Genomic DNA, 27,087 nt, shown 5'->3' on the forward strand with positions numbered 1-27,087 from the left:
TCTGTTCTCCCTTCCCTGGTGCCACAGTCACCTGGAGGTTCTATTAGCCTGGGTCCTTGACTGATGCTAACATGGACCAGAACTTTCTATTCACCTATTAGAGATACAAATATGAGCAAAAGATAAAACTTCGTTGTATTTTAAGCTTCTGAGATCTTAGGGTTGTTTATTAATAATCACAGGCTTGTCTTCCCAACTAATACATTTAATAGATAGGTTTTTCTGGGAAGTGATGCCATTTTGGGGACACAATAAAATAGAAACAATTATAAAGTTCACAAAAAGGTCATGTTCCAAAAGTTCATATTGAATTGGTTATTTGGAATTTGGAAGTCTTTCTTCATAGGCTCACCTTATAAAAGAGCCCATAGAAGCTTATTTACTCCATAATTTAAATTAAAAAGAATAGAAAATAACAGTGCCATTAAAATAATTAAATAAAAAGAATGTAAAATAAGTAAACAGATGTAACTTGTAGGTATTCTGAACACCTGTAGAGATTCTGAAGTATTTTATACAAGTTGGAAGGCACTGTTCTCTGGTACATTTCATTTCTCTTCAATATGTACATTTTCTCCCTTTCCTTGATCCTGGAATACCAGAAGATATTCTATTTACTATCCATGATTGCTGTTGTTTCCATGGCTTGTAAGTGGGATGAAGAGGAGGAACTAAAGAAAGTTATCAGGCAAAAAACATGAACATTTGAAAAATCAGGAACTATTTAAGTTCAGATTCAGTGACATGTGGGTAACAAAAGGGAGTAGGGGAAAGTATGTCATACTGAATCTTTACCTGAACAGGAATGATTTTAGAGCCTACTCAGTAGTCTTCAGATAGATGAAAAGTTTTCATGAGTTTATAAATGAATGTTGATTCCTCACATGGCAAAAGCTATAACTAACTTCCTCTTTGCTTTTAATAATTGTTCAAATCACAATGCCTTTTCATATTTAAAAAATTTTATTCTCAAAGAAAATTTCTGTGGATATTTTAATGAGGAATGTTATTTAGCCATAATGTTTTACTTACCATAGATAAGGTAAGAAGTTACTAAAGCAAGCTAAAACATCTCAACAGAATTATTTTGCTTTGAATCAGTTTTTATAGATCAGCCACGAACAGAGGTGGAAATTTTTAAGATCATCCATTTCTACTTATGTAATGTAAAGTTAGAGTAATACTAGATTTTTACTCTCCCTAGTGTAGTAAAATCTGATGCCCTAGGACTTCGTAATATTTCAAAGAAAATAACAAAGTGACACTTTGAAAGAATGAGTGAAAAGTAAAAAATTTTCAGTTGCTCTTCCTACACAAAGCTTCCTCATTTCTCTACTGTGTGACAATTCCAAGAATCACTGCTTCTCTAACAGCCTAAACTTGATGTGTTTTTTATGTATTGTTGAAAAATTAGCAATTTTCTCTGTTATATTTTGTTTAATGGCATCTTTTTTCAGTTTTATTCACCTATTAGACAAGCTTTTTTTTTTTTTTTAACCACTACCTCTCCTGAGCTCTAGACTTAGTTTCCGTCTTTTTACTGAACATCTCTGTCTAAGAGGTCTCCAACATATCTCAAACTAAGTCCATCACTGACTCCCTCAAACTACTTCCTTTACACTTCGCTATTTTTCTTCCTGGCATTAACATTCTAATAGTTACTGAGTTTAATGAATTCTTTCTCTGTATCATATTCCATTATCCAAACAGTAGCCATGTCATGTTGAGTCTACATGTGATCTATCATCTCTTTTGCCCTTTCTTTTGCCTCATGCTGACGTACCACCTTCCCTAAATGAAGTTTTCTTTACTTCTTGTCTTGCTACAACAGGATTTCATCTTTAGATTCTAGTTTTAGTGCATCCAATAGGATGATGTCAGATTAATTTTCCTAGAGCAGAACTCTATTATGACCTAACCAGCTCAAAAACCTGCAATGATTCCTACCACCAACTATTTAAGTGTAACTCTTAGCATGGCCTTAAACTTCATAATACCACATAAGAGCATGAACCCATTTTTTCAAAATTATCTCTTACTATTTTCTTAGTTATTGTTCCTCAAACTGGCCAAGCACCATCTATGCCTTAGGTAATCTGGATCTGAAATAGTTTCTACAGCCTCTGTTCTTTCCTTTGAAATATCACCTTGCTAAAATGACGAATCTGTCAATGTCCATCTCATCTGGTACTCTGTCTATGAAGTACCAATATGGGAACATTCTCTCTTTTGAATTCCAATATATCTATGGATTGAAAAATATTTCTCCATAGTGTTTAGCATTATGTTCTGCCATAGTATATTATCAGCATTTTACTGACTTAAATTGAATTAAACTGCATGCACATCACAGGGAAGTAAAAATAAGTAAGCTACCTTGTTTGGCAGCCATAATTTAATATCTATAAGATGGGTATTTTTGTGCTCAGAGAAAGGTTCTTACAGAATGTCCACTTTACATTAAATAATGATAATGATGATGATGTTAATAGGAAAAATAATTATAGCTAATGTTTATTAAAAAATACTATGTGTCAGGTACTGTTCTAAACAATTTGCATGCAATACCTCATTTAATCCTCAAAAGAACTTAAGTTGGTTATAATTATTAACTTCATTTTAGAGATGAGGAAACCAAAGCAGAGTTTGGGTAACTTGCCCAACATGACATGTTTAGAAGTTAAAAAAGTAACAACTCTAATAGGACAGTCTGACTCAAGAAATGAGCTCCAGGAGAGATGAAAAATAACCTTATATTGCATATTATATCTTATATGCCAAAATTTACTATTTGTTAACAAGTATGAAATGGGTATCCTGTGAATAAATTCCTCTAAATCTTTTTTAATCACTTGCTTCATAAAAGTAAATGATTTGATACTGCACAAACCAAATAAACTATGAATTACTTCAGGAAAAGGACTTCAATTTATTAATATTCACACATGAAGAATCTGACCTAATATTTGATATCCAATTCTGTTAGATTTATGATAAACAAAGGGTCGCATAAATTAAAGGCCCACCAATTTTATTTTAAGGGTTTCCTGTTTCCTCACTAAATATTTGTATTGCTTTGGTTCCCCAAAAGCAATTTTTGAAAGTGCTCCTCAATAGAGTTTTTTCTAAAATGTATAATATAAGTCCTGTGCAATATTTGTGGACTGGACAATGGACCAAATGTTCTTGGACTAACAGATGAAAGGTTTTTCTATTCTGAGAAGAAGAGTTAAGAAATAAATTTCCTTAAAAAAAATTTTTAAGGGGACTTGGAGAACTGGATTTTTAAATTATAGTGCTGCCTATTTATCTAATCATAGTCGACTTAATATAATTAGACATGGTAGTTTATTATAGTAGTTAATAACTCCAACTTAGGCAGCATATATACCTGAGTTTGAATTTGAGCTTTTGCTTTTTAACCAGCTGTGTAATCTTGGATAAAGATCTCGGATGGGGATTTCACAAGATAATGTAAATAAAGCACACAGCAAAATAACGGGCAAAGCAAACATTCAACAAAATTTACTACTAGCATTATAAAAAAATAATGACCATGTCAATGAGAGATTGGATTCATAAATATAGATAACTAAGAATAAACTTAATTTTAAATCATTCCAACTATTCCACCGCTTAAAAATATTTGAATATATGAAGAAAACTACAAAAAAAGAACGAAACTGCAGTGCTGAAACAAAGGAATAGGGTATTAAAAGATGAGTAAAAATTTGCTTCCTGGTTAAGAAGAGCAATGGCATTCCAAGTGGAGGTAAAGAGCAGGTGGATAGGCACTAAGGCATAAAAGAGTTTGTTTAGGGAACTGTAAGAGGTTCAGTATGGACATAGTATATAACATATATATTGGGGAGTAGCAGGTACTTATGGTTATACAGCCATTTAACAGGTCAAAAAGGGTTTTTTTAATACTCTGCTAAGAAGCAGTATATATGAGAATCATTATGTCTGAGCATGGAAGAGTTAACTCTTGGATCTATCCTTGCTATATGTATATCTTGCTAATAACTAATAGAAAATAATGTATAAACTGAATCCTCCAATACGTTTCCTGACTGACACTATATAAAAATATTTTTTTAGTTTATGATAAAAAGGCTCCACAAATTTGTATATGGGTAAGGAGTATTTTAAAGGCATGGAAGAATATAAGAACTTAAATGATATATGCCTTTTAAGAAAGTACTGAAGAAAAAGTAATTTTTCCTTCTTGCTCCCATGGTAGTAAATTTGTATTTTCACTTTGGATTCACTTTCACATGGGTCAACAAAGTCAAACAGCTGAAAATTTGTATTCCATTTCATTCTGTAGCACCATGGAAATCCTGGCACGTGTCATTTTTCATTCATTCTGCTTATTTTTATTATTAAGCACACAATCAAACAACATATACAGAATGTTTTTTTTTTCCAGCAGACTTTCAAACGCAGCTAAATTTTCCATGATGTTGGAAATTCCAAGCAACGCTATCATTAATTTTTAAAAAGCATACCTAAGAGTGCAGTGAGTTTGGGAAGCAGTCCAACTTGTACCATCTTATTCCTCAGTCCTGTGTCAAAGGACAGGTTGAGTAAGAGTCGGAGGGTGATATTCAGCAGATCTTCATGCTCACAAGGTATCATTTTTACTAGCTTTTCAACAATATCCATTTCCACCTATGTAAAACAATAATACAAATGCAGTGAGGCTCTGATGCACAGTAAGACAAAAAAGATCACAAAGAATTATTTTTCCATTGTTTTTCCCCTCCTGTGTATTGATTTTATAAGTAATTATGTGTTAATTACTCTCATTTTAATCTGTAAACTTATTTGAAACCAAACTTTTGAGGAGAAAATATATATTTCCACTTTATCCCTTCCTTTTCTCACTTCATACCATCAAGTGGAAGACAAATTATACTGGGTTCTTAAAAGCATATTATTGACTTCACCTACTAAGTGCCAGGCCCTATGTGAGATTAAACAAGATTTCATCTTGGCCTTCAAGGATTCCAGTCTAAACACAGAGCAGACAAATACAACAAATAATTAAAACAGAATGTGATAAAAGTGGAATACACAAAGTGCTCTGGAAAAAAACATGGAAGGAACTACTAAGCTACCTAGAAGGTCAGAAAAACTAAACTAAGAACAAAGTTTTAAACAATGTGTAATAATTTGCTCTCTGGTAAAGACAATGGTAATCCAAGTAGAAGAAAAAAACTGTGGATAGGCACTTAGGCATAAAAGAGCTTATTTAAGGCACTGCAAGTACTTTGCTACGGCCATAGTATAAAGTATATGTTGGGGAGTGGCAGGAACCTGTACAGACAAACACTGAACCGATCACAAAAAGTTTTTAAGAATCTGCTAAGTTTACATTATTCCTTAGGCAGTAGAGTGCCTTGAATGATTTTAAGTCCAGAAGGTGATGTGGTCAGACTAATAGCATAAAGATAAACTTATCAACACATACAAACACACACATACATACGTACACAAACATGACTAAGGGGCACTGTACAGAACAGACTGGAATAGGTAGACACTGAAGGCAGGCACATAAGCATATATTTCAGTAGATAGTTAAGATATGATTAAGGTCTGAATCAAAAAGGGACAAAGAGATTAAAGAGGAAAGAGTAATTTGAGAGGTGTTTAGAAGATATGGTCAAAGCATTCGAATGAGAAGTAAAAAGGAAGCTCTGAAGGTGACCTTCAGGCTTTTGGCTTGGTCAGTGTGTCAGGGATCCCCAAGACTACCCCAGGCCCAGTGATTTGCCAGGAGGACTCACAGAACTCAGCATATATTCGTATTCATGAAGATGATTTATTATAACAAGAGGATGTAAAGGAAAATCAGAAAAGGGAAAAGGCACGTGAAGGCAAAGTCCAAAGGAAACCAGAAGTAAGCTTCCTAGAACCCTCTCCTCATAGAGTCACACAGGCTTCAGCACTGAACTGAGACCGAGGCTCAGTGCCTAAGGTTTTTACTGGGGACTGATCACATGAAACCTCTGCCTAGCATAAACTAAAATTCCAAACTCTGAGAAGGAAAGCAGGTGTTTGGCATAAACCACACTGCTTGTGTAAACAGTAAAGCACACTTATCAGTTAGGGAACAGTGAGAACACTCTTGAAATCTCCAAGCTCCCAGACACCAGCCAAGGGCCAATCCTGAAAGAAGGCCTACCTAAGGAGAGCAATCTCAGGACCCTTTTCCGCACAGTCGATAAGATGGATGTAGGTGCCATTAACTGAGATCGTTAAATTGAAAAACAGGTGTAGCCTTTTCCAGGAGGGCAAAAAGTTATTTTAATTTTTGCCATGTTTAATTTGAGATGATACTCAGTGGATATTTGGAAATCTTAAAAAATAATCAGGAGTAAATCTAGGCTATAAGTAATAGTTTAAACTCCAGGAAGGTGTCAGCAACTATGGCGAGTGGGTCTAATCTGGGCTGTCATCTGTTTCCATACAAGTCAAGAACTAAAAGTTGGTTTTTCACTTTTACATTTTTAAATAGCTGAAAAAAAGTGAAAAATATTTCATGACACAAGAAGTATCTGAAATTCGAATTTCAGTCTTAATAAATAAAAATTGGAACACAGCCATGTTCCTTTGTTTAGAGACAGTCTGTGGCAGCAATCATGCTACACAACAGCAGATTGAGTAGCAGCAACAGAGACCACAAGGAATAGGAACCCAATAGGAACCACCAAACCTAAAATATTGACTGTTTTGATCATCTACAGAAAAAGTTTGTTGATCCCTATTCTAGATTATAAAATTGCTTCAAGAGAGCTTGTTTAGAGTAGGAAGTCAGAGGACAGAACCTATATGGTATTGTAAGCCCTGTATTCACATTTTTAAGGTAACTATCAGCAAAACTTGGTTATAAAAATGTATCATGTCTTTGTTACAAAACAATGGCCAAAGAAGAAGAAAAATTCTATGTAACTACATATTTTTCTGATTACCAAAAAATTTATGAATAACCTTGCTCTACTTTTTCTTTCATTGTAAGTCTAAAGCCTTTATTTATGCCACCCTTCCCATATCTTTATTGCCATTTTTCACTGACCTCATAAAAATCACAGTAATAATTGAGGCCTCATATTTTTTTCCTTTTATTCCATGTCAAGGAGTAAACATAAATTTTTTTAAAAATGCTAAACTGACAAACCAACAATAATTATTACTTTAGACCTGTACCTATACTCCATGGCCAAACTGCAGTCATATCCTAGAGCTCTTCATTTAAGAATATGTCCAAAGACTCTCTTTAACTTTGGTTCTCCCTTTCTCCTAATTTAGTCTTCCAAGCAGGCTGGTGCAATCACTTATTAACTTCCCACAACAATTTCCACAGAGGCCAGTGACAAATATTTGTCACATTCATACCAAACAATAATTCTATCACTAGCTTCTTTGATTACAGTGAATAACTTCTTTTCCAGCTTTATTTATTTATCCATTTAACAAATACTTCTTTACTTAAGCCCTGGGTATGTTCCAGTTAACAAAAAAGAAATGGTTCCTGTCTTCATGGAGCTTATATTTTAGACAGAGTGAAATAAGAAAGAAACAAACAAAAATACCAATTGTACAGTTACATTAATTGTAACTGTATAACTAGTATATGTGAGAAATAAATAGAATACCATGAAAGAATATAAAGAGTAAACATGATATAATCTCAGTATGAGAAGTTGTCAAGGAAGGCTTCTCTGAGGAAAAACAATCTGGATAAACAGAAATAACCTGAAGTTAACTGAAGAGGTGGAAGATGGAAAAAAAATAGCATGTACAAAGGCCCTGAGGTGACATGGAAAACATAGCATTCCAGATACTCTTTAAAAATTGTCATTCTGTCTACAAATGTATTGGAAGGGGGCAAGAACAGAACTAGTGATATTAATTAAAATGTCATGGAATTACTCAGGTAGAGGTATTAGTGATTAAAAAAAGTAAGCAGAACCTCAAACTTCCTCTTAGAATGTAAAACGCTGGAAAGGACATGGTTCCAATCCTAACTGCAAGAAAAATACAAAATACAAAATCATAACTTAAAATAAAAACCACCAGAGAGCTGAGGTTGCAGGGAAATCAACTGGCCTGAAAGATAAGGAAAACTGGCACCCCAAAGGAGAGAAGGGTCATGAGCACTGGGGAGAAACAGAGCTGCCATAGTAGATGGGAAGATTGCACAAAAACCTTTAAACAATTTGCTAAAAGCCAAATGTGAAGTAGCCTGAGACTACAGAACTTTGAAGCTAGAGATGCTCAGGGAGTTTGCAACCACTTGAAAGCTCTTTTCCAAGGACCTTATCAGAAGGTCATAAGAAAAACTGGGGATAGGGGACGAGTTGAAAGAAAACTTCGCCTCAGTGGCATGGGCCTAGCGGAGGGGCGCAGCTACTACTGGAGAGAAGGCATAAAACCCTGTCCAGGCCCTTTTCTCCTTTTTCCTTCAAAAAACAAAAGACTTAAGCTTCTTGGGGAAGTACAGCAAATCCTGTCACTTGGGAAGCACAGGTGAAGACTCACAGCAGCTAGGGAAAGGAAACAAAACAATACGGAGGAGAGGAGCTGACAGGATGACTTACAAAGTCTCACTGCTGAAAACCATATAAACAGGACTAGTCTAAGACTGGCCTAAGGCTAAAGTAGAACAATGAAAAAAGCAGCTCCCCCTCGTTGCCTCTGCCACCAGATTAGCAAAAGCCAAATGCCAGATAACAGCAGTATATTGCTAGCGGAGTTAAAATTAGGAGAGAGATCCTCTTTGGAGCATAGGCACACTTGGAAAGCCTGAAGTAGAAGGTGGCACATTTGAAAGTTGAAAAAAACCCTCTGACAATCAATACTCCACAAAACACAAAGCAATGCTAGACAAATTTGAAGCTAATGGTGCCTGGTTGGTAACTAAATACAGCTAAACTCCTGACAAAAATGACAATCTCCCACATCCACATTAAATGCCTAGGAAAAAAAGGTCTATCCATTTCCAGATATAAATTGTACCTATTTCACTCCCTCCTAATTTACACATAGTATCTGGCTTTCAATAAAAAATTAAGACACATGAAAGAGCAAGAAAATAACCCAATGAGACTAGATAAGGCAATCAACAGAACTAGACTCAGATATGACTTGTAAAATTATCAGACAGAGAATTTAAAATAACTATGATTAATATGTTAAAGGTTCTACTGGAAAAGATGAAAAACATGAATGAACAGAGAATCTCACAGTGAAAAATGATACCAAAAGAATTAAATGGAAATATTAAAACACATACACAAACAACATACATAATACAGAGATAACAGAAACCTTCAATGAGCTCATGAATAGATTCGATATAGCCAATAACAAAATAAGTAAACCCAGTGGTAGATCAACAGAAATTTTCCAAGCTGTCCCACATCACTAACCCACCCCCCCCAAAAAAAAGAAAAATGAAAAGAACAAAACACAGCAATATAGCTTCTAAGAGCCATGAGCCAGTATCAAATGAACTAACATGTGTAAATGGAGTCCAGCAGAAGAGAGGCAGAAAGAGACAGAAGCAACACTTGAAGAGATAATGGCTAAGGATTTCCCAAGAACAATGAAGGACATCAAACCCCAGATATAAGCTCAGAGAACCCCAAGTGGAATACAACACACATGCTCAAACATAGTCAAGCTGCTGAAAAGCAAAGATAGAATCTTGGAGGCAAGCAGAAAATAGAAGACTCATTACAAATAGAGGACAAAAGAATGGCATCACACTATTTATCAACAACTACGCAAGCCAGAAAACAATGCAGTGATATTTGTAAAGCATGTCGACCCAGAATTCTATAGTCAGTGAAAATATCTTCCAGTAATCAAACATGAAACCAAAAGCTGGTTCTCTGAAAATATCAGTAATACTGATAAACCACTATCCTACTTAAAAAAGAGTGAGAAAAAACAAATTACCAATATCAATAATGAAACAGGAAAAATCACTTCAGACCTTCAGACTTTGAAGATATAAGAAGGAAAAAATATAAAAAAATTTATGCCTATACCTTTGACAACACTGATGAAACAGAAAAATCCCTTGAAAGACACAAACTACAAAGCTACCACTCAAACAGAAACAGATAACCTGAATAGTCTTATATGTGTTAAAGAAATTCAAAGAAAGAAACCTTCATGCCCAGATGACTTCACTGGTAAATGCTATTAAATATTTAAGTACAAATAATACCAATTTTCACAAACCCTTGCAAAAACAAACAAACAAACAAAATGAAAAGGGAATGAAGGGGACTCATTCTATGAGGTCAGAGTTACCCTAATAGCAAAACCAGACCAAGACGTTATAAGAAAACTATAAACTAGTAGTCTCTCATAAAAATAAACACAAAATCTTCAATGATCTATTAGCTAATCAAATCTGGCAATATATAAAAAGGCAACATATCCTGACTAAGTGGTGTTTATCCACTGAATGCAAAAATGGCTCAACATTTGAAAGTCAATCAATACAATTTACTATATCAACAGTCTAACAAGAAACACCATGTGATTATCTCGATGCAGAAAAGGCATCTGACAAAATCCAACATCCATTCATGATAGAAAGTCTCAGCAAACTAGAACAAGAACAGAACTTACTAAAACTGATAAAGTATCTACAAAAAACCTAGATAACATTATATCAACAGTAAGACATTGTTTCCCTCCTAAAACCAGTAATAAGGCAGGGATGTCAAGTCAAGCATTCCTTTTTTAATATCATACTAGAGGACTTAACCAGTACAATGAGACAAAAAGAAAAATCAAAAGAAAAGAAATTAAAAAAATTCAGATAAGAATGGAGAAATAAAATTTTCTACTTAATGATGACATAATTGTTTACTTAGAAATTCCCAAGAATCTACAAGAAGCCACAAGTAAACAAATGAATTTAGCAAGGTCACAGGACACTAGGTCAATATACAAATTCAACTGTTTATCTATACACTATCAATCAACAACAGGAAACATACTTTCTTTTTTAAAAACTACCATTATAATGGTAAAACACTTAGGCATAAAAACTACAAAATGATGAAAGAAATCAAGAAAGATCTAAAGAAAAAAAAAGAAAGCTCTAAAGAAATGGAGTTATACCATGGTGATGGACTGGAGACTCCAATATGACTAATGTATTGAATCTTGCCAATAGAGTCAATGCAATCCCAATCAAGATTCCAGGATTTTTTTTTAAATAAATAGACTAGTTGATTTTAAACGTATACGAAAAGATAAAGAATTTGAAATAGCTAGAATAATACCGAAAAAATAACAACATTTGAGGCCTTACACTACCTGATTTCAAGACTTATTATGAAGTTACAGTAATCAAGACAAAGATATATCAGCCAAAGGACAGGAACATAGATCAACGAAATAGAAGAGAGTCCAAAAATAAAATCGCACATATATAGGCAGATGATTTTCAACAATGGTACAAAAGCAATTTCAATATGGCGCAAAACCAATTCAGTGGAGAAGGGACAGTATTTTCAACAAATGGTGCTAGAACAATTGGACATCCATATTCAAAACATGAATGTTGACCCATACCTTGTACCATATGCAAAATTAACTGAAAACAGATGGATCCCAGACTAAAACAAAAACACAACACAAACCCTATAAAACTTCTCAAAGAAAATAGGGAGAGATCTTTGTGATCTTGAGTTAAACAAAGATTTCTTATATACACCACCAAAATACAATCCATCAAAGAGGTTTTTTTTTTTATATACTGGAATTTGTAACAATTAAAACCTCTGCTCTTCATAGGAAAATGAAAACACAAGCCACAAAAAAGGAGTAAATACTTACAAAACATATAACTGATAAAAGGTAATATTCAAAATATAAAAACAACTTTTAAAACTCAGTAAGAAAATAAGCAACTTAAGGAATATATATCTTCTCTGTTGTTCTTAAATTCATATTCTAATATGACTTTTTATATTTTAATTACATTGTATTTATACAGTTTGAAAACTCAATTTAAATCATTAATTAAAAAAAATTTTTTAAAGCAACCTAAATTTCCTTTAAAATATATAACTCTAAAAAGCAAGGTCAGTATTAGTTCATATCAACAGTAACATGAACACTTTATTTAAATAAATAATACAACCTCACAAATAGATCAGTCATTCCGCTCCTCCATCCCTTTTAAATAAAATTGCCACAGGCTTCATCTGTTACTAATTATATTAAGTAATATTTTTCTTTCAAAAAAGCCATAGTACACACTGGTTGTTATAACAACCTTAATAAAGCAACTTGGAGAGGGCTTTTAAAAAATTACTTTGTATTTCCATTGTAGTGCCTGGAATGTAAAATATGTGCCATGTAGCCCAATAAGATGGTTAAACACTAGACACAGTCTTTTAATCATGTTCCTTTCTAGTTGATAAAAGCCCAATCTCAAAAGTTAAATTTAGTAATTGTCTCAACATGTAATACCCTCTCAATTTTATGTCTATAAATCGAATGTATAGTTAATTAGCACTTTTATTTAAAGTTCTATGTAAAGTGACAGTTTATCAAACAACCTGTCAGTAAATTTATTTCAGCCTTTAAGTAATTCTTTTTCAGTGTTTCTGAAAGCCAACATTTAATAATTGCTTATACTTAATCTTGCTAAAAATGTTTTTTCTAAAAAACATAAAATAAAAATTTAAAAAAACTTCCTTGGAGGCAGAAAGAGGAAGAAGACAAATACCTGGAGATGTTTCCTTGAGCAAATTATTCAACCTCTCTAATCCTCTGCTACTTCATCTGCAAAATTAGGACTTAATTTACAAAATGTGGACATGGATATAAGGTCTAGTCAAGCTCTAATAATCCTGATTCTATATAATGCCCTTAAATGAATTTTCTTCACAATGAAAGTTGAAAGGCATGCCATCTACACTAAAAATCTGGCCAATCAAATCATTCTTATGACCTTGGATGAATTACCTTTTCTGAACCTGGTTTTCCTCCTCAACAAAAAATGAGGTTTGATGAGATAATTTATATTGTATCTTCCAAATCTAAGATTTTATCAGAAAATTATTAATTATATTCTTGAGATCATTTTTGACAGAGACACATAAGATTGCTATCTAATATGAATCTAATCAATGCAGAGTAGACACATGCTGATGGCAAATCAATTTGAATTTTACAAACCTATTAAAGGTGAACTTATTTTAAACATATAAATGGAAGAATATATTTCAATTTACAGCAAGGGGAAGCAACTACTTAGCCACAATGTAACTATACTCAGAAGAATATATGTCACCACATCACATTCTTCTTGAATACAAGCTCAATGAAAACAAAAAAACATGTTTTTGATTAATCTCTCTAAATAAATTCAATTTTAAAACAGTATCAGACACACAGTGATCACTAATAATTATATAGTAATGATGAAAATGACAGATACTATGTGTGTAAAATAAAATTTCATATATTTCAAGTATCAGAATTCAAGGCACTTATTAAATATGATTAATCAGTCTCAGGTTTTCAAAGAGCATGTCATGTCATTCAATAAGCATAAGCTATTTCCCAGCTCATTAGATTTAAAAAAATAAAAACAGATAGAAATACTATACAGTTAGACTATCTGAAGAATCCACCTATATCAATAATATAGTCACATAATGACTTGTATTAGCATATAGTTTTAAAACAATTTTCAACACAGTTAAGGCCAATGATCTAATAACTCCATTTCTAGAAACTTTTCCTAAGAAAATAAACAGAAATATAGACAAAGATGCATATAGAAATGTGTCCACTGAAGTCTTATTTATAATAGCTAAAACTATAAACAACTTATGTATTTGAAAATAAGGTATAGTTAATGTATAATCTATTTAATATACTATTGTGCTTATGAATACTTTTTAATGACATGGAAGAAAGCAGATAACTTTTATTCCACCTTCACATATTTCTATGTCATTTTTTCAGATGGAGAAAAAATATATGATCAACTTGTACTATTTCTCAAAGATAACTGCATCAACACAATGTAAGACGGCAAATAGGAACCTACTGTAATAATTCAAACAAGAAATGACATGAGTATAACTAAAGAGAGCACGAATAATAAATTGGCACTGGGAACAGAAAGAAGGGGGAGCTTCAAGAGATACTTAAGCAAGTTGCAGCTACCAACTGGAATGGCAGGTGAGAAAGAGATTGGGCTAAACTAATATCAGAAATGCAGAAGAAAAATAGCTCAGGGGAAAAATAATAAGGCCAGATGACTTGGAAGCACAATCTTAAGTTTAAATTACCTTCTATTTATGATGTGTAATATGGAAAGATTCATTTTATACATTAGGAAAATACTATTAATTAATATGAAATATATTTCTTAATAAAGCCATTCAAGTTGAGTTACTTCTATTGTAAAATTTTCATTCAGAATTGTTTCAGTAGGGTTTACTTTTTTCCCCCCACTTTTTATCAAAATATTCTAACTTGAAAATGTTGAATATGGGCTGTTTCAATATAAGTTACCATGTCATTTTTATTCTCCATAAAAATGCTGAGTTTCTTCAAGAATGATACAACTAGAATAAGCAGCTCAAAATTGTCCCGATCAAGAGCCTTCACCAGCATGTGAACTATGTTCTTGTTCCTCATCTTCAGTTCTGTACGTGTATCCTCAGCAAGATTCAGAAGCAAATAAAGAGCAACTAGAAAAGTAAAATAGATGAGAGTTAAATAATTGGCATATTGAATCAACAAATTAGTAAATCACATTTACTCACTAAAGTAAGATGTAAGTTCTAAGAAGATAGCATATTATCTTGAAAATTTTAGCTAGTTAATTTATTCATTAGAAAACATTATTATTGAGTGATATGTACATTTTATGAATTAAAACACATAATAAAATAATACTCTTATGATGCTGAGAAAAACACAGTAACCAAAATCAGATAATGATTCCTACCTTCTTGGAGCTTAGAGCTTAACAGTAATCAAATGGCAATTAAAGGTATATGTTAGCAAGTAATAAAACAAACAGGGAGAAGTGATTTTATACATGTAGAAAATAAAATAAAATTTCAACAATTAGGGGTTGCTGTGTTAAAAAGAGCTATAATCCAAAATGTTTAGTATAGCTAGAGTTGAGTTTAAAGATACTAAAACCAATTTTTCATAGTCAAACTAATTTTCTGATAGTCACTATAGAAAATGGCCATATGAAATTCAATAATATAATTGTTACACTAGCCAAAGTTAAGGTGACTATCCACTAATTCTAAAGAAAATTTCTCTTAGATTCCTGTAATAAAAATGCTTAGGTTCTCATAGGCAATTCACTTAATTGTTCCCTTTTCACAGAATTTTGTCACAGATAATGTTTTCCATTTTGCCTTGACTGATAGGAAGTTTCAGAGTTAAACCTGAAAGGTTTCTGTCAGAATTACATAGGCTATTATGGCCAAAATAGTCTTTCTGCTCTCCTATGGCCTTGATTTTACTAATTATTTTAGTATTTCATTTCATGTATTCTTACAAAACACCTCTAAACCTTTTTGAAAATAAATGTATTTATATATATGTATATATATAAACTTCTACTTAATAAATATTTGAAATGAAAAGGCAATTCACACTAATTAAGTACCTACTATATGCCAGGCACTATACTAGTTGATATATAAGCAGTAACCCATTTTAATTTTAAGACAATTTTATGAGGAAAGAAACAGTATAAAAATTTTACAGATGGGGAACTCCAGATTCAGAGAAGTTAAATAACATGACCTAGCCACACAGCAGGAAAGCCCACCAGAATCCTCAGCTTGCATATTTACGCTACTGCATCATGCTGACATTACATGCAAGGCACTAATAAAAGGCTTTAAAGTTGTGTTGAAAAACATATAGTAGACTTCTTCTTGCAACTAAGATAGATGTAGTGGGTTGAATAATGTTCCCTCAAAATTTCTGTCCACTGAAAACCTCAGAATTTGACCTAACTTCCACAATAACTAATTAAAGGATATGCAAACAAAAAGATGTAAACTATGTCAAAAATATCAAATGACACACACACACACAGGAGAAAACATATATATGTTATATATGAACCAACCAAAAATTTGTGATACACACACACACACGGAATCCAAACATAACATTAAAGATAGTTATCAAATCACAAGGGAAGAGAGAAAAAGAAAAAGAAAGGAACATAAAAGGATTACAAAAACAACCCCAAAACAATTAACAAAGCGACAAAAAGTATTCACTTATCAATAATTACTTTAAGTATAAAAGGACTAAAAGCTCCAAACAAAAGACAGAGACTGATGGAATGGTTACAAAAACAAGATCTTTATATACCCTATCTACAAGAGAATCACTTCATATCTAAAGACACAAACTGACTGAAAATGAGAGGATGGAAAAAGGTATTGCAGGCAAATGGAAGTAAAAAGAAAAATGAAATAATAATACTTATATCAGACAAACAGACTTTAAACCAAAGACTATAAGTAGAGACAAAAAGTGATATTACATAATGGTAAAGGGATCACTCCAACAAGAAAATATAACTTTAAATGTATATGCACATGGAAACACAAAAGACCTTGAATATCCAAAACAATCCTGACAAAGAACAAAGCTGGAGGTATCACACTTTCTGGCATCAAACTATACTACAAAGCTACAGTGATCAAAACAGTGTGGCATGACACAAAAACAGACACATGGATCAACTGAACAGAACAGAGAGCCTAAGAATAAACCTACATTTGTATGGCCAATTAATCTTTGACAGTGGAGGCAAGAATATAAAATGGCTAAAAGGCAGCCTCTTCAGTAAATGATGCTGAGAAAAGCAGACAGCTACATGCAAAAGAATCAAACTGGACTATTTTTTTGCACCTTATACAAAAACAGACTCATAATCGATCAAAGACTTAAGTATAAGACCTAAATCCATAAAACTCCTGAAGAAAACATAGGCAGTGTGTTCTTTTGACATCAACCTTAACAATAATTTTCTGAATATGTCTCCTCAGGCAAGGGATACAAAAGCAAAAATAAACAAGTGGGGGTACATCAAATTAAAAAGCTTTTGTATAGCAAAGAAAATGATCAGCAAATGAAGACAGCTTACTGAACAGAAAAAGATATTTGCAAATGATATATCTGATAAAGGGTTAATATACAAAATACACAAAGAACTCACACAACTCAACATCATAAACTTAAAGAACTTAATTTTAAAATAGGCAGAGAATCTGAATAGAAATTTTACAAAGAAGATGTACAGATGGTCAAAAGACACATGAAGAATGCTCAACATAATTAATTATGAGGCAAATGCAAATCAAAACCACAAAGATAGATCACCTCACACATGTCAGGATGACTATTAGAGAAAAGACAACAAACAAGTGTTGGCAAAGATGAGGGAAAAAAGGAACCCTCATGCTCTGTTGGTGAGAATGTAAACTGGTGCAGCCACTATGGAAAATAGTATGGGGTTTCCTCAAAAACTAAAAATAGAACTATCATACCATTCAGTAATTCCACTTTGGGGTATTTTTCCAAAGAAAAGAAAAACACTAATTTGAAAAGACATATGCATCACTATGTCCACTGCAGCATTATTTACAATAGCCAAGTTATGGAAACAACTTGAGTGTCCATTGATGGATGAATGAATAAAGAAATGTGGTGTGTGTATATATGTATGTGTGTGTGTGTGTGTGTGTGCATACACGCATACACACACACATAGTATAGGTGTATATATACAAATATACCTATATACAATGGAATATTACTCAGCCATAAAAAATAAAACTTTAACATCTGCAATAACATGGATGGACCTAGAGGGTATTTAAGAGAAATAAGTCAGAGAAAGACAAATAGTATATAATTTCACTTGTAAGTTGAACATAAAAAACAAAACAAATGAACAACCCTAACAAAACAGACACACACTCATAAATACAGAGGACAAAGTGGTGCCTGTCAGAGGGAAGGGAGGTGGGTGGCTGAGTAAAATAGATGAGGGAGATTAAGAATTATAATCTTCCAATTATAAAATAAATAATTCGGGAGGATATAATATACAGTATAAGGAATACAGTCATAATATTATAGTAACTTTGTGTGGTGATAGACGTTAACTAGACTTATCATGGTGATCATTTTGTAATGTATAAAAACATTGAATAATTATCTTATATACCTGAATCTGATATAATATTGCAAGTCAGTTATACCTGAATTAAAAAAAAGATCTCAAATAAACAACCTAAGTTAACATCCCAAGGAACCAGAAAAGAATAAACGAAGCCCAAAATAGTAGAAGGAAGGAAACAAAGATCAGAGCAGAAATAAATGAAACTGAGAACAGAAAAAGAGAAAAGCTCAATGAAACTGAATTGTTTTTTTTTTTTCAAAAATAAAACTGATAAGTTTTTAGCTAAACTTACCAAGAAAAAAAAGAGGACTGAAATAAATAAAATTAGAGATGAAAGTGGAAACATTATACCTAATATGACAGAAAACAAAGGTTCTTAGGAGACTAACATGAACAATTATTTGCCAACCAAATGGGATAACCTAGAAAAAGTGGATATATTTCTAGAAACATACAACCTAGCAGGACTGAATCATGAAAGAACAGAAAATCTGAACAGACCAATGAGTAAGAAGATTGAATCAGTAATCAAAACTTCGCAACAAAGAAAAGCCCAGGACCAGATGGCATCTTGGGGTAATCCTACCAAACATTTAAAGAAGAATTACCACCAACCCTTCTCAACCTCTTCCAAAAAACTGAAGAGGAAGGGACACCTTCAAACTCATTTTACAAGGCCATCATTACCCTGAAACAAAGCCAGATAAGGTCATTACAAGAAAGGACAACTACAGACCAATATCCCTGATGAACACAAATGCAAATATTCTCAACAAAATACTAGTAAACTGAATGCACCACTACATTAAAAGGATCACACACCATGATCAAGTGGTATTTATCCCTAGGATGCAAGGATGGTTCAATATAAACAAATCAATAAGTATGTTACATCACATTAACAAAATGAAAGGTAAAAACATGATCATCTCAATAGATACAGAAAAGACATTTGAGAAAATTCCACATGATAAAACTCTCAACAAACTAGGAATAGAAGGTAATTATCCTAACATAATAAAAAGCCACATGACAAGCCCACTGTCAACATCATACTTCACAGTGAAAAACAGAAAGCTTTTACTCTAAGAACAACAACGAGGCAAGGATGCCTACCCTTGTCATTTTATTCAATGTAATACTGGAAAAACTAGTCAGAGCATTTAGGGAAGAAAAATAAATAAAAGGTATACTAATTGGAAAGGAGGATGTAAAACTGTTTGCTGAAGATATGATCTTATATATAGAACATTCTTAAGACTCCACCTAAAAATTGTTAAAATAAATTCACTAAAATCTCAAGATAAAAAATGAATTAACAAAAACCTGTTGCACTTCTATAAACTAACAGCTAACTATCTGAAAAGAAATAAAGAAAACAATGTTATTTACAATAACATCAAAAGCAATAAGATACTTAGGAATTAAATTTACCTAAGGAAGAGAAAGATGTATACACTGAAAATTATGAGGTTGATAAAACAAATCGAAGAGGACACAAAAAATGGAAATGTATGCTGTGTTCATGGATCACAAGAGTTAACTGTTTACATGTCCATATTATCTGAAGATATCTATAGATTCAATGCATCCTCTATAAAAACTGCAATGATACTTTTCACAGAAAGAGAAAAAAAAATCTTAAAATTTGTATGGAACTACAAAAACCCACAAATAGCCAAAGCAATCTTGAAAAAGTATAAAGCTGAAGGGATCATACGTCCTGGTTTTAAATTATATTACAAACCTGTAAGTAATCAAAACAGTATGGTACCAGCATAAAAATAGACATATAGACCAATGGAGCAGAACTGAGAACTCAAAATAAACATACATATATATAATAGAGTACTATTTGTTCATAAAAATAGATGGCTATTCTGTCATTTGTGACAACACAGATGGATCTTGCGGGGATTACGTGAAGTGAAATAAGTAAGACAAAGAAAGACTAATGCTATATGTTATCACTTAAATGTAGAATCTAAAAACACTGAACTCACAGAAACAGGGAGTAGATTAATGGTCACTGAAAGCTGGGTTGTGGGGGAAATGGGGAGACTGTGGTCAAAGAGCACAAACTTTCAATTGTAAGATGAGTAAGTTCTGGGGATCTAATGTACAGCATGATGACTACAGTTAAAAATACTATCTTGTATACCTGAATGGTGCTATGACACATCTTAAATGTTCTCACCAAAACAACAAAATGTAATTAAGTGAGGTGAAGGATGTGTTAACTAATCTTATTGAGGCAAACATTTTGCAATACATACTTGTATCAAACCATCACACTGTATAGCTTAAACCTGTACAATGTTATATGTCAATTATATCTCAGTAAAGCTAGGGAAAAATCAATAGTCAACTATAAATCGAGAATTAAGCGCACACTTAAAATCCTCATATCATTCTTACTAATAACATGAGACTATGCATCTTATCAGTGGCTGAGAAACCATACTATTGAACTGTTAAATCTCTCAACAAACCTCAGAAAGAAGAGATTATTTTTTATTGAAGAGAAATATTTTGAAAATTTTACGTCAATTTCCCAGGAAAGCGAACAAAATTATCACTCTATAAGATAAATATAGTAAAGTTTGAGAGACAAGATTCTTATTATTGAAAAGGTCACACATTGGATTAAAAAATCCTGTCTGAGTAAAAAAATGTCAAGAATGTAATTTATACAATCAAGAGCAGAATGGGGCCTTTTGGTGGAAAAATAGTGGAGCAAAATTTAAAACATTACCAATGGTAAAGACAGAAGATTTTGTAGCACAGTAAAATTCATAGAACTTTCAATTATTCTGGTATTAGCTTTATTCATCTGACAAAAATATAGAACAAAATAAATGTAGAGTAACCACTTTGTTGCTTTTCTGTTTAGGAATTCATACCTCGTAAGAGCTGTTCCTGTTTTACCACAAGCCCCTGGTATTTTTTAAAGGTTTTTTCATAATCTTTTCTCAAAGTTTGGTTTTCAGGGTCTTCATCAAGTAAACAAGTTAAGGATGATCCATAGTCATTGAATAAAAGAAAACCTAAGGAAATATACTATCAAGAACAGTACTATTAAATTTTATGTGCAATGTTCCCCAGTTATTTTCTCTTACCAGTAGTTTAACATATTCTTCTCTGCATAATAATCATGTTATAACAAGACTTCTTAACCAAGGGTTGGATGACGTGCTTGAGACCTTGGATAAACACCTTGGATGGTCTTCATCCAATACTTGAATTCTCAGAAAATATATGTAAAATATTTTATGTATGTGTGCAAGTCTCTAACTTTCACCAGATTATAAAATGGGTTCATAAACCAAGAGGCCTTTATAAATCAAGGCCTCAGAGAGTGATTTCCTTAATAAGAATACTGAATTCCGCTTCAGACATGTGTCCAGAACATTCAAAGGACATGGATTAGATCTAAAGCTTTTTAGCATCATCTTTAGACTACACACAGAAAGAAAAATATCCCAAAGTTAGAGGTAAACAAAGTTGAAAAATTGTATCTTATGGCCCCAAATAGCCCCCTGGACACCAGCAGAAATAAACAATTACTTCAGTATGATTTTAGGATCCCAAAGCATTTAAGAATATCCTCCTTGTTGAATGCTACTTGCACCAAAACACAAGGAAACCTGGGGGGTGGGTATAGCTCAGTGGTAGAGTGCATGCTTTGCACACGGGAGGTCCTTGGTCCTGGGTTCAATCCTCACTACTACCATATTAAAAAAATGTGAAGACACAAGGAAACTTAATAAAAAGTAATATTTCAGGAAAAAATGGCCAAAATTCTGATAGGTCATTTTTATACTCCTTCAATTACCGTAATCCACTGATTCTAAGAAACATTTTTCGCACATCTTAACATCTCCAGAATTTGGATGTCTTATAATTCATGACGCATCAGTTTAATCAGAATTAAGTTTCCTTTCTTAGTTGTTAATAAATAATGGTGTATCTTACATTTAATGGTGTCTGATATTACAGGAATATGATATATCCTACCATATCAGTTCCTGTCACCTAACAATCACAAAGTATAAGTTCACGATTGTTCAGAGTCCCACTTGTGGTTTTCTCTGTACCCCTCCAGTTTAAATGAATTTTAGGTATATTCAGGAAACTTGGGACTCCAGAAAAGACATAAAGCCTCCAGGACTATTGACTTGCCCACGTGGTTTAAGTCAATACTAATCTAGATGTCAGAAGCTTATAACACACACAGAAAACTTCTAAACCTGGAAAGATCCTAATTAAGAAAGTTCAAACCAGGATCTTGAGCATTCCATGAAGGGGAGGTGACAGATATGATACTGGGCACAAAAGAAATAATATTTTTACCTTTTTAAAAGATCAATAAATATTGGGTTCAAAAGAAAGTTACCAATATGGCTTGTTGATCTGCAAAACATGTTATATAAAGACAGATATAAATGAGTCAGGGCCTTCCATTTAGAAGAATTAAACTTGTAGAGGAAATATGATACATATCTTCAAATATAAGAAATGTGCTATTGAAGACAGTATCCTTAATTGTATATTGCCTCAATATGCAAGATTAGAACCAAGTGTTACAAGTTACTGGGACGTGAACTTCAGTATACTAAGCCAAAATAAAACTATTTTAATAAATACAATGTGAAACCACAGAATGAGCTAAGTCAATAAGCAGTGACATGTTAAAGAAGAGACTAAATAACCCATTTGTAAGGGAGGCTGCAAAAAAGATTCTTGTATTGAAAGACAGGATAAAATAGATTATTTTTAATGGTCCTTTCATGGGTTCTATCATTGTGCAGACTTTTCAAATTTGCATGTATTAAGAAAAGTATTTTTGCACTTAATTAAGAAAAATAGAATTGAAAACTCTGTCTTTCACCAAATTCACACTCATTCCAATCAAAGCCGCCTTTTTACACAGAGAACTAGATAAACAACAGGGGTGAGCCAGATGTAAGCTAACTAAAGGATCTTAAGGGACATAATAGTGCAGCCACTTGAAGACTCACCAATTCAGGTCCACAGGTATCTATTCCCTCTACTCTATTAACTGATCAAAGTTATAAGAAAGATAAAAAGTGTATGTCAAGCCTTATACATTCTGACGTTTCCAACTTCATCTTAACCTTCAAAACACTCTTGAATTTTTCAAGTACTGTGAACGGCAAACAAAACAAAATCCTCTCCATCCAAAGCTCAGGCCAACAGGCAACAACAGTGGGGTGAAATGCCACTGTAAAAGGATATCAGCTTTCTTCTTCTTAGAAAGTTCTTCTTGCCAAAGTTCATGTCTTTTTAATTCATGATCAATGATATTCATACACAGAGCTCCAATTTTATAGTGAGTGATAAGTCCATGAAACTGAGAAAAGCTTTAAAGAAGAGTTTTTAGTATGCATTTAAAGGAATACATTTTGTGGGTTCAGGAAATTTGTTTTGGATAAACAGTGGTACAAAACAATCTAAAATAGATTTGATATATCTATTTCAATAAATACATATGCCTACAGTATACTAGGAAGATTTGAAATTGTGATATTATTTTAAACATATTTTAACATACGTTTACCTAAAATGGCATTAGTCTTAACTTGGAAATTAAACAAAACACATTTTTGTAATTAACTACCATTTTAACTATTCAGATACTCAGAATAAACTTTCACACTACTATCGAACAAAATAATACAAAAGTACTATTACTGAATAAAACTGATACCAGAAAATAAACTAGTGAATTATTAATAATCAGGTTTTGTATTACGTTTCCTAGACAATTCATTCATTCAAGTATTTATTCTTTAAATATTTCTTCGCTAATGCTGGCACATTTTTGGAATAAAGACAAAAAGTTCTCTATAAATCAGTCAGAAACTTTTCACAGTGTCTCAATAAGCATCTTTCTAAAGAATATGTATATAAATAATATATAGATACACATATAGATTTGCAAACATGTATTATACAGTTGACCCTTGAACAATGCAGGGGACAGAGGTGCCAACCCTCCATGCAGTCAAGAATTTATGTATAACTTATAGTGGGGCCTCCATACCCACAGTTCCACATCCACCAATTCAACTAGTAGGGGATCTTGTAGTACCACAGTACATATTTAGTGAAAAAAATCCACATTTAAGTGGACCTGTGCAGTTCAAACCTACACTGTTCAAGGGTCAACTGTACATAAAATAGTAACATTACCTGGCACTTACTCTGGATCAAGCTTTATTCTAATAACTATCTGAACTATTTACCATCTACGATTATAGATGAGGAAACTGAGCACAAAAAAGTTAAGTAATCTAACCAAGATCAAGCAGTTAATAAATAGCAGGACTCATATTCAAAGTCAGAGAGTCTATTTTCAGAGCTCAAAACTCTTTAAACTATAAACCATTATATCATCCTACTGTATGTATACATGCATGGGCGAGTTTAGACTGAATAAAAGACAGAACAACAAAGAGGACAGAGAATGGGAAATAGAATTTAGAGGCAGAAAACAGAAACATCGGAAGGCTGAGAAAACTAGTGATTAACTATCTAAATCAATGACACAGACAGAGAAAGAGAGATAGATTACTACTTTTATTTCCTAATTTTTATACTTACCTGGAAAAGCAAAAAAAGATGTAAATTATGTTTGTAGCTAACTCAACACTTTGCTTCCAGTCTTCTCGCAGGACTCTTGCTAATGCACCAAGGGCCGTTTCTAAAGAAAAAGGGGACATACAAAAATGATCACTTACCTTGCCTCTGATATAAAGGGTAATTGGTTTTAAATGTCTGCTTATTAATAAATAACAAAGCTAAGTTAGAACTGGGACAAAAAAGTAGGATGCTTCTTTTCAACACAGAAAGCTATTTTTAAAACTGAAATACTAAAACTCACAACATGTATCTTTAAGCCTACTACTGTAAACAGAAAAATAAAATATAATTTAAATAAAGTAACATAATAAGTCTACTATGGGTGACAATAAAATAATAAAAAGAACCATTTATTTCTTAATTTGCATTTCCACTTGCTACTATAGTACCAATTTCTTCCTAAACATCTGATTTAATATGTTTGTAAATAAGGAAAAAAAATTAGAATAAATCTAAAACAATAATGAGCAGTTTATGGCAGGCTAATACTAACTCCACTAAAGAAAATTAAAAACCAAACAACAATTCTACACAGAAAAGTCAGTCTAACATTTTAATGTCATGTTAAATTGATACCAATAGACATAAATACAGCAAAAAAATCATTCACAAAATTAGCTTCAGGGTAGATTAAAAAACATCTCTGCTAGATCTTTATCCTGAAAAGGAAAAATTAATGAATTGATTAACAAGAATTACCATACATTAAGTAAACATAAAGTAATGAGACTGGTTTCAAATTAGTGTTGTTACATGGCTTACTAAGTCTTAAAATACTTAAAAATTGAAATTATCTGTGTATACACAGAGATCACAATTCAACTTTCTATAACAGACATCTAGGATCTATTTCACTTTGTGGACTACATTATTATATTTACTACGGTAATGAAAGTGTTGTTTGCGCTTTCTGGCCATTCAGATTATGAAACAAGAAGAATTCACTATATTATTAATCCATGTAATGAGGACTTTTTTAAACAAACTGAAAAACACCCTACACTAGCATTTCCCAATATTGTTCATATTCACAGTACAGAGCACTGGTATAACTTAATGCCTTGAACAAAATTATTCTGAAGTCAAGTAAATAGGTAACATGCAAAGGCTCTACAAAGTCCTACTTAATAAATGATCTGGTTTTTCTTTGTTTAATCCAGTATTACCAAAGGCATTTCATCACTATAGACTAAATGAAATAGTGTTTCTTAGAATATACTTTTGAAAATGATGTACTATAATGTCATGAATTTATTAGCATTTTTCTCCTTTAGTAAAGAATAGACAAATGCCTCAATAAGAATACAGCTGCAAGTATATACACACAGGTTATGAAGAAATAAACCAAAATAAATGACAAAGTTTACAAAAGGTCAAAATGTAACCCAAAATTAATTTGTAAGTTGAATGCAATCATAATTAAAATTCCATTATGATTTTTTTAGCAAATATGATAAAGTTATCTCAAAATAATATATAAGAAAATGTACAAGACCTACAACACCAATTTTTAAAAAACCAACAAACTGGAACATTTCTCCTACATATTCTAAAACTCTAGTCAAAGTACCAAACAAAACTTAACAACAAATTATGATTCTATTATAGAAATTATCAAATAGATCAGTGGAAAAGAAAAGAGAGCATCAAAACATCCATGAATATATCAGAACAGTACCTGGCACAGAATTAGCTTTCAAGAAGTGCCTATTGAATAGAAGAATGTCAAGCATATAGTAGAAAAGGCATTTCAAGTCTTTGGGAAAAGAAGGAGTATTCATTAACCAGTTTGGAGTAACTGGCTATACTATATGGAAAAAAATAAAACTACATCTTTACCTCCCACTTTCAACAAAAATGTATTCTACGGCCAAGCACTTCTGGGAGAGCAGAGTAAGGATCTCCAAAAATTCACTCCTCCATAAGCAAATGAGAACACTGGTAAAAATTCTCAAAATCAACTTTTTCAGAACTCTGGAAATTAACTAGTTGTGCAACAACTCAAGAAGTGTTTATTTAAGAAATATGTCTGAATCTTCATAAGAACAGTGAGCTCTGTGGCATTTCAACTTGCCCTAATTCCATCTCTTCTGTGCAACTTTGTGGAAGCTTTGAAAACCAATAGCATTACAACTGTGTATCTGTGAAAAATAACATCTGTGAGAAAATTTTGTGAAAAATAC

At 32.5% G+C, this 27,087-nt stretch overlaps 1 protein-coding gene across 2 annotated transcripts in view; it reads right to left on the reverse strand.

Moving 5' to 3' along the window:
• Positions 1-27,087, reverse strand: part of KIFAP3 (kinesin associated protein 3) — a 127,996-nt gene that overhangs the window by 77,295 nt on the left and 23,614 nt on the right. For both annotated transcript variants that reach the window (XM_010953853.3, XM_010953851.3), the window contains exons 6-10: positions 24,866-24,965; positions 23,498-23,622; positions 21,142-21,240; positions 14,575-14,753; positions 4,512-4,674 (exon numbers count right to left, since the gene is read on the reverse strand). In XM_010953853.3, coding sequence (XP_010952155.1) covers positions 4,512-4,674; positions 14,575-14,753; positions 21,142-21,240; positions 23,498-23,622; positions 24,866-24,965 — 666 coding nt within the window. The remainder of the gene's footprint in view (positions 1-4,511; positions 4,675-14,574; positions 14,754-21,141; positions 21,241-23,497; positions 23,623-24,865; positions 24,966-27,087) is intronic.

The sequence above is a fragment of the Camelus bactrianus genome, chromosome 21, assembly GCF_048773025.1.
Source record: "Camelus bactrianus isolate YW-2024 breed Bactrian camel chromosome 21, ASM4877302v1, whole genome shotgun sequence".
NCBI classification, from domain to species: domain Eukaryota; kingdom Metazoa; phylum Chordata; class Mammalia; order Artiodactyla; family Camelidae; genus Camelus; species Camelus bactrianus.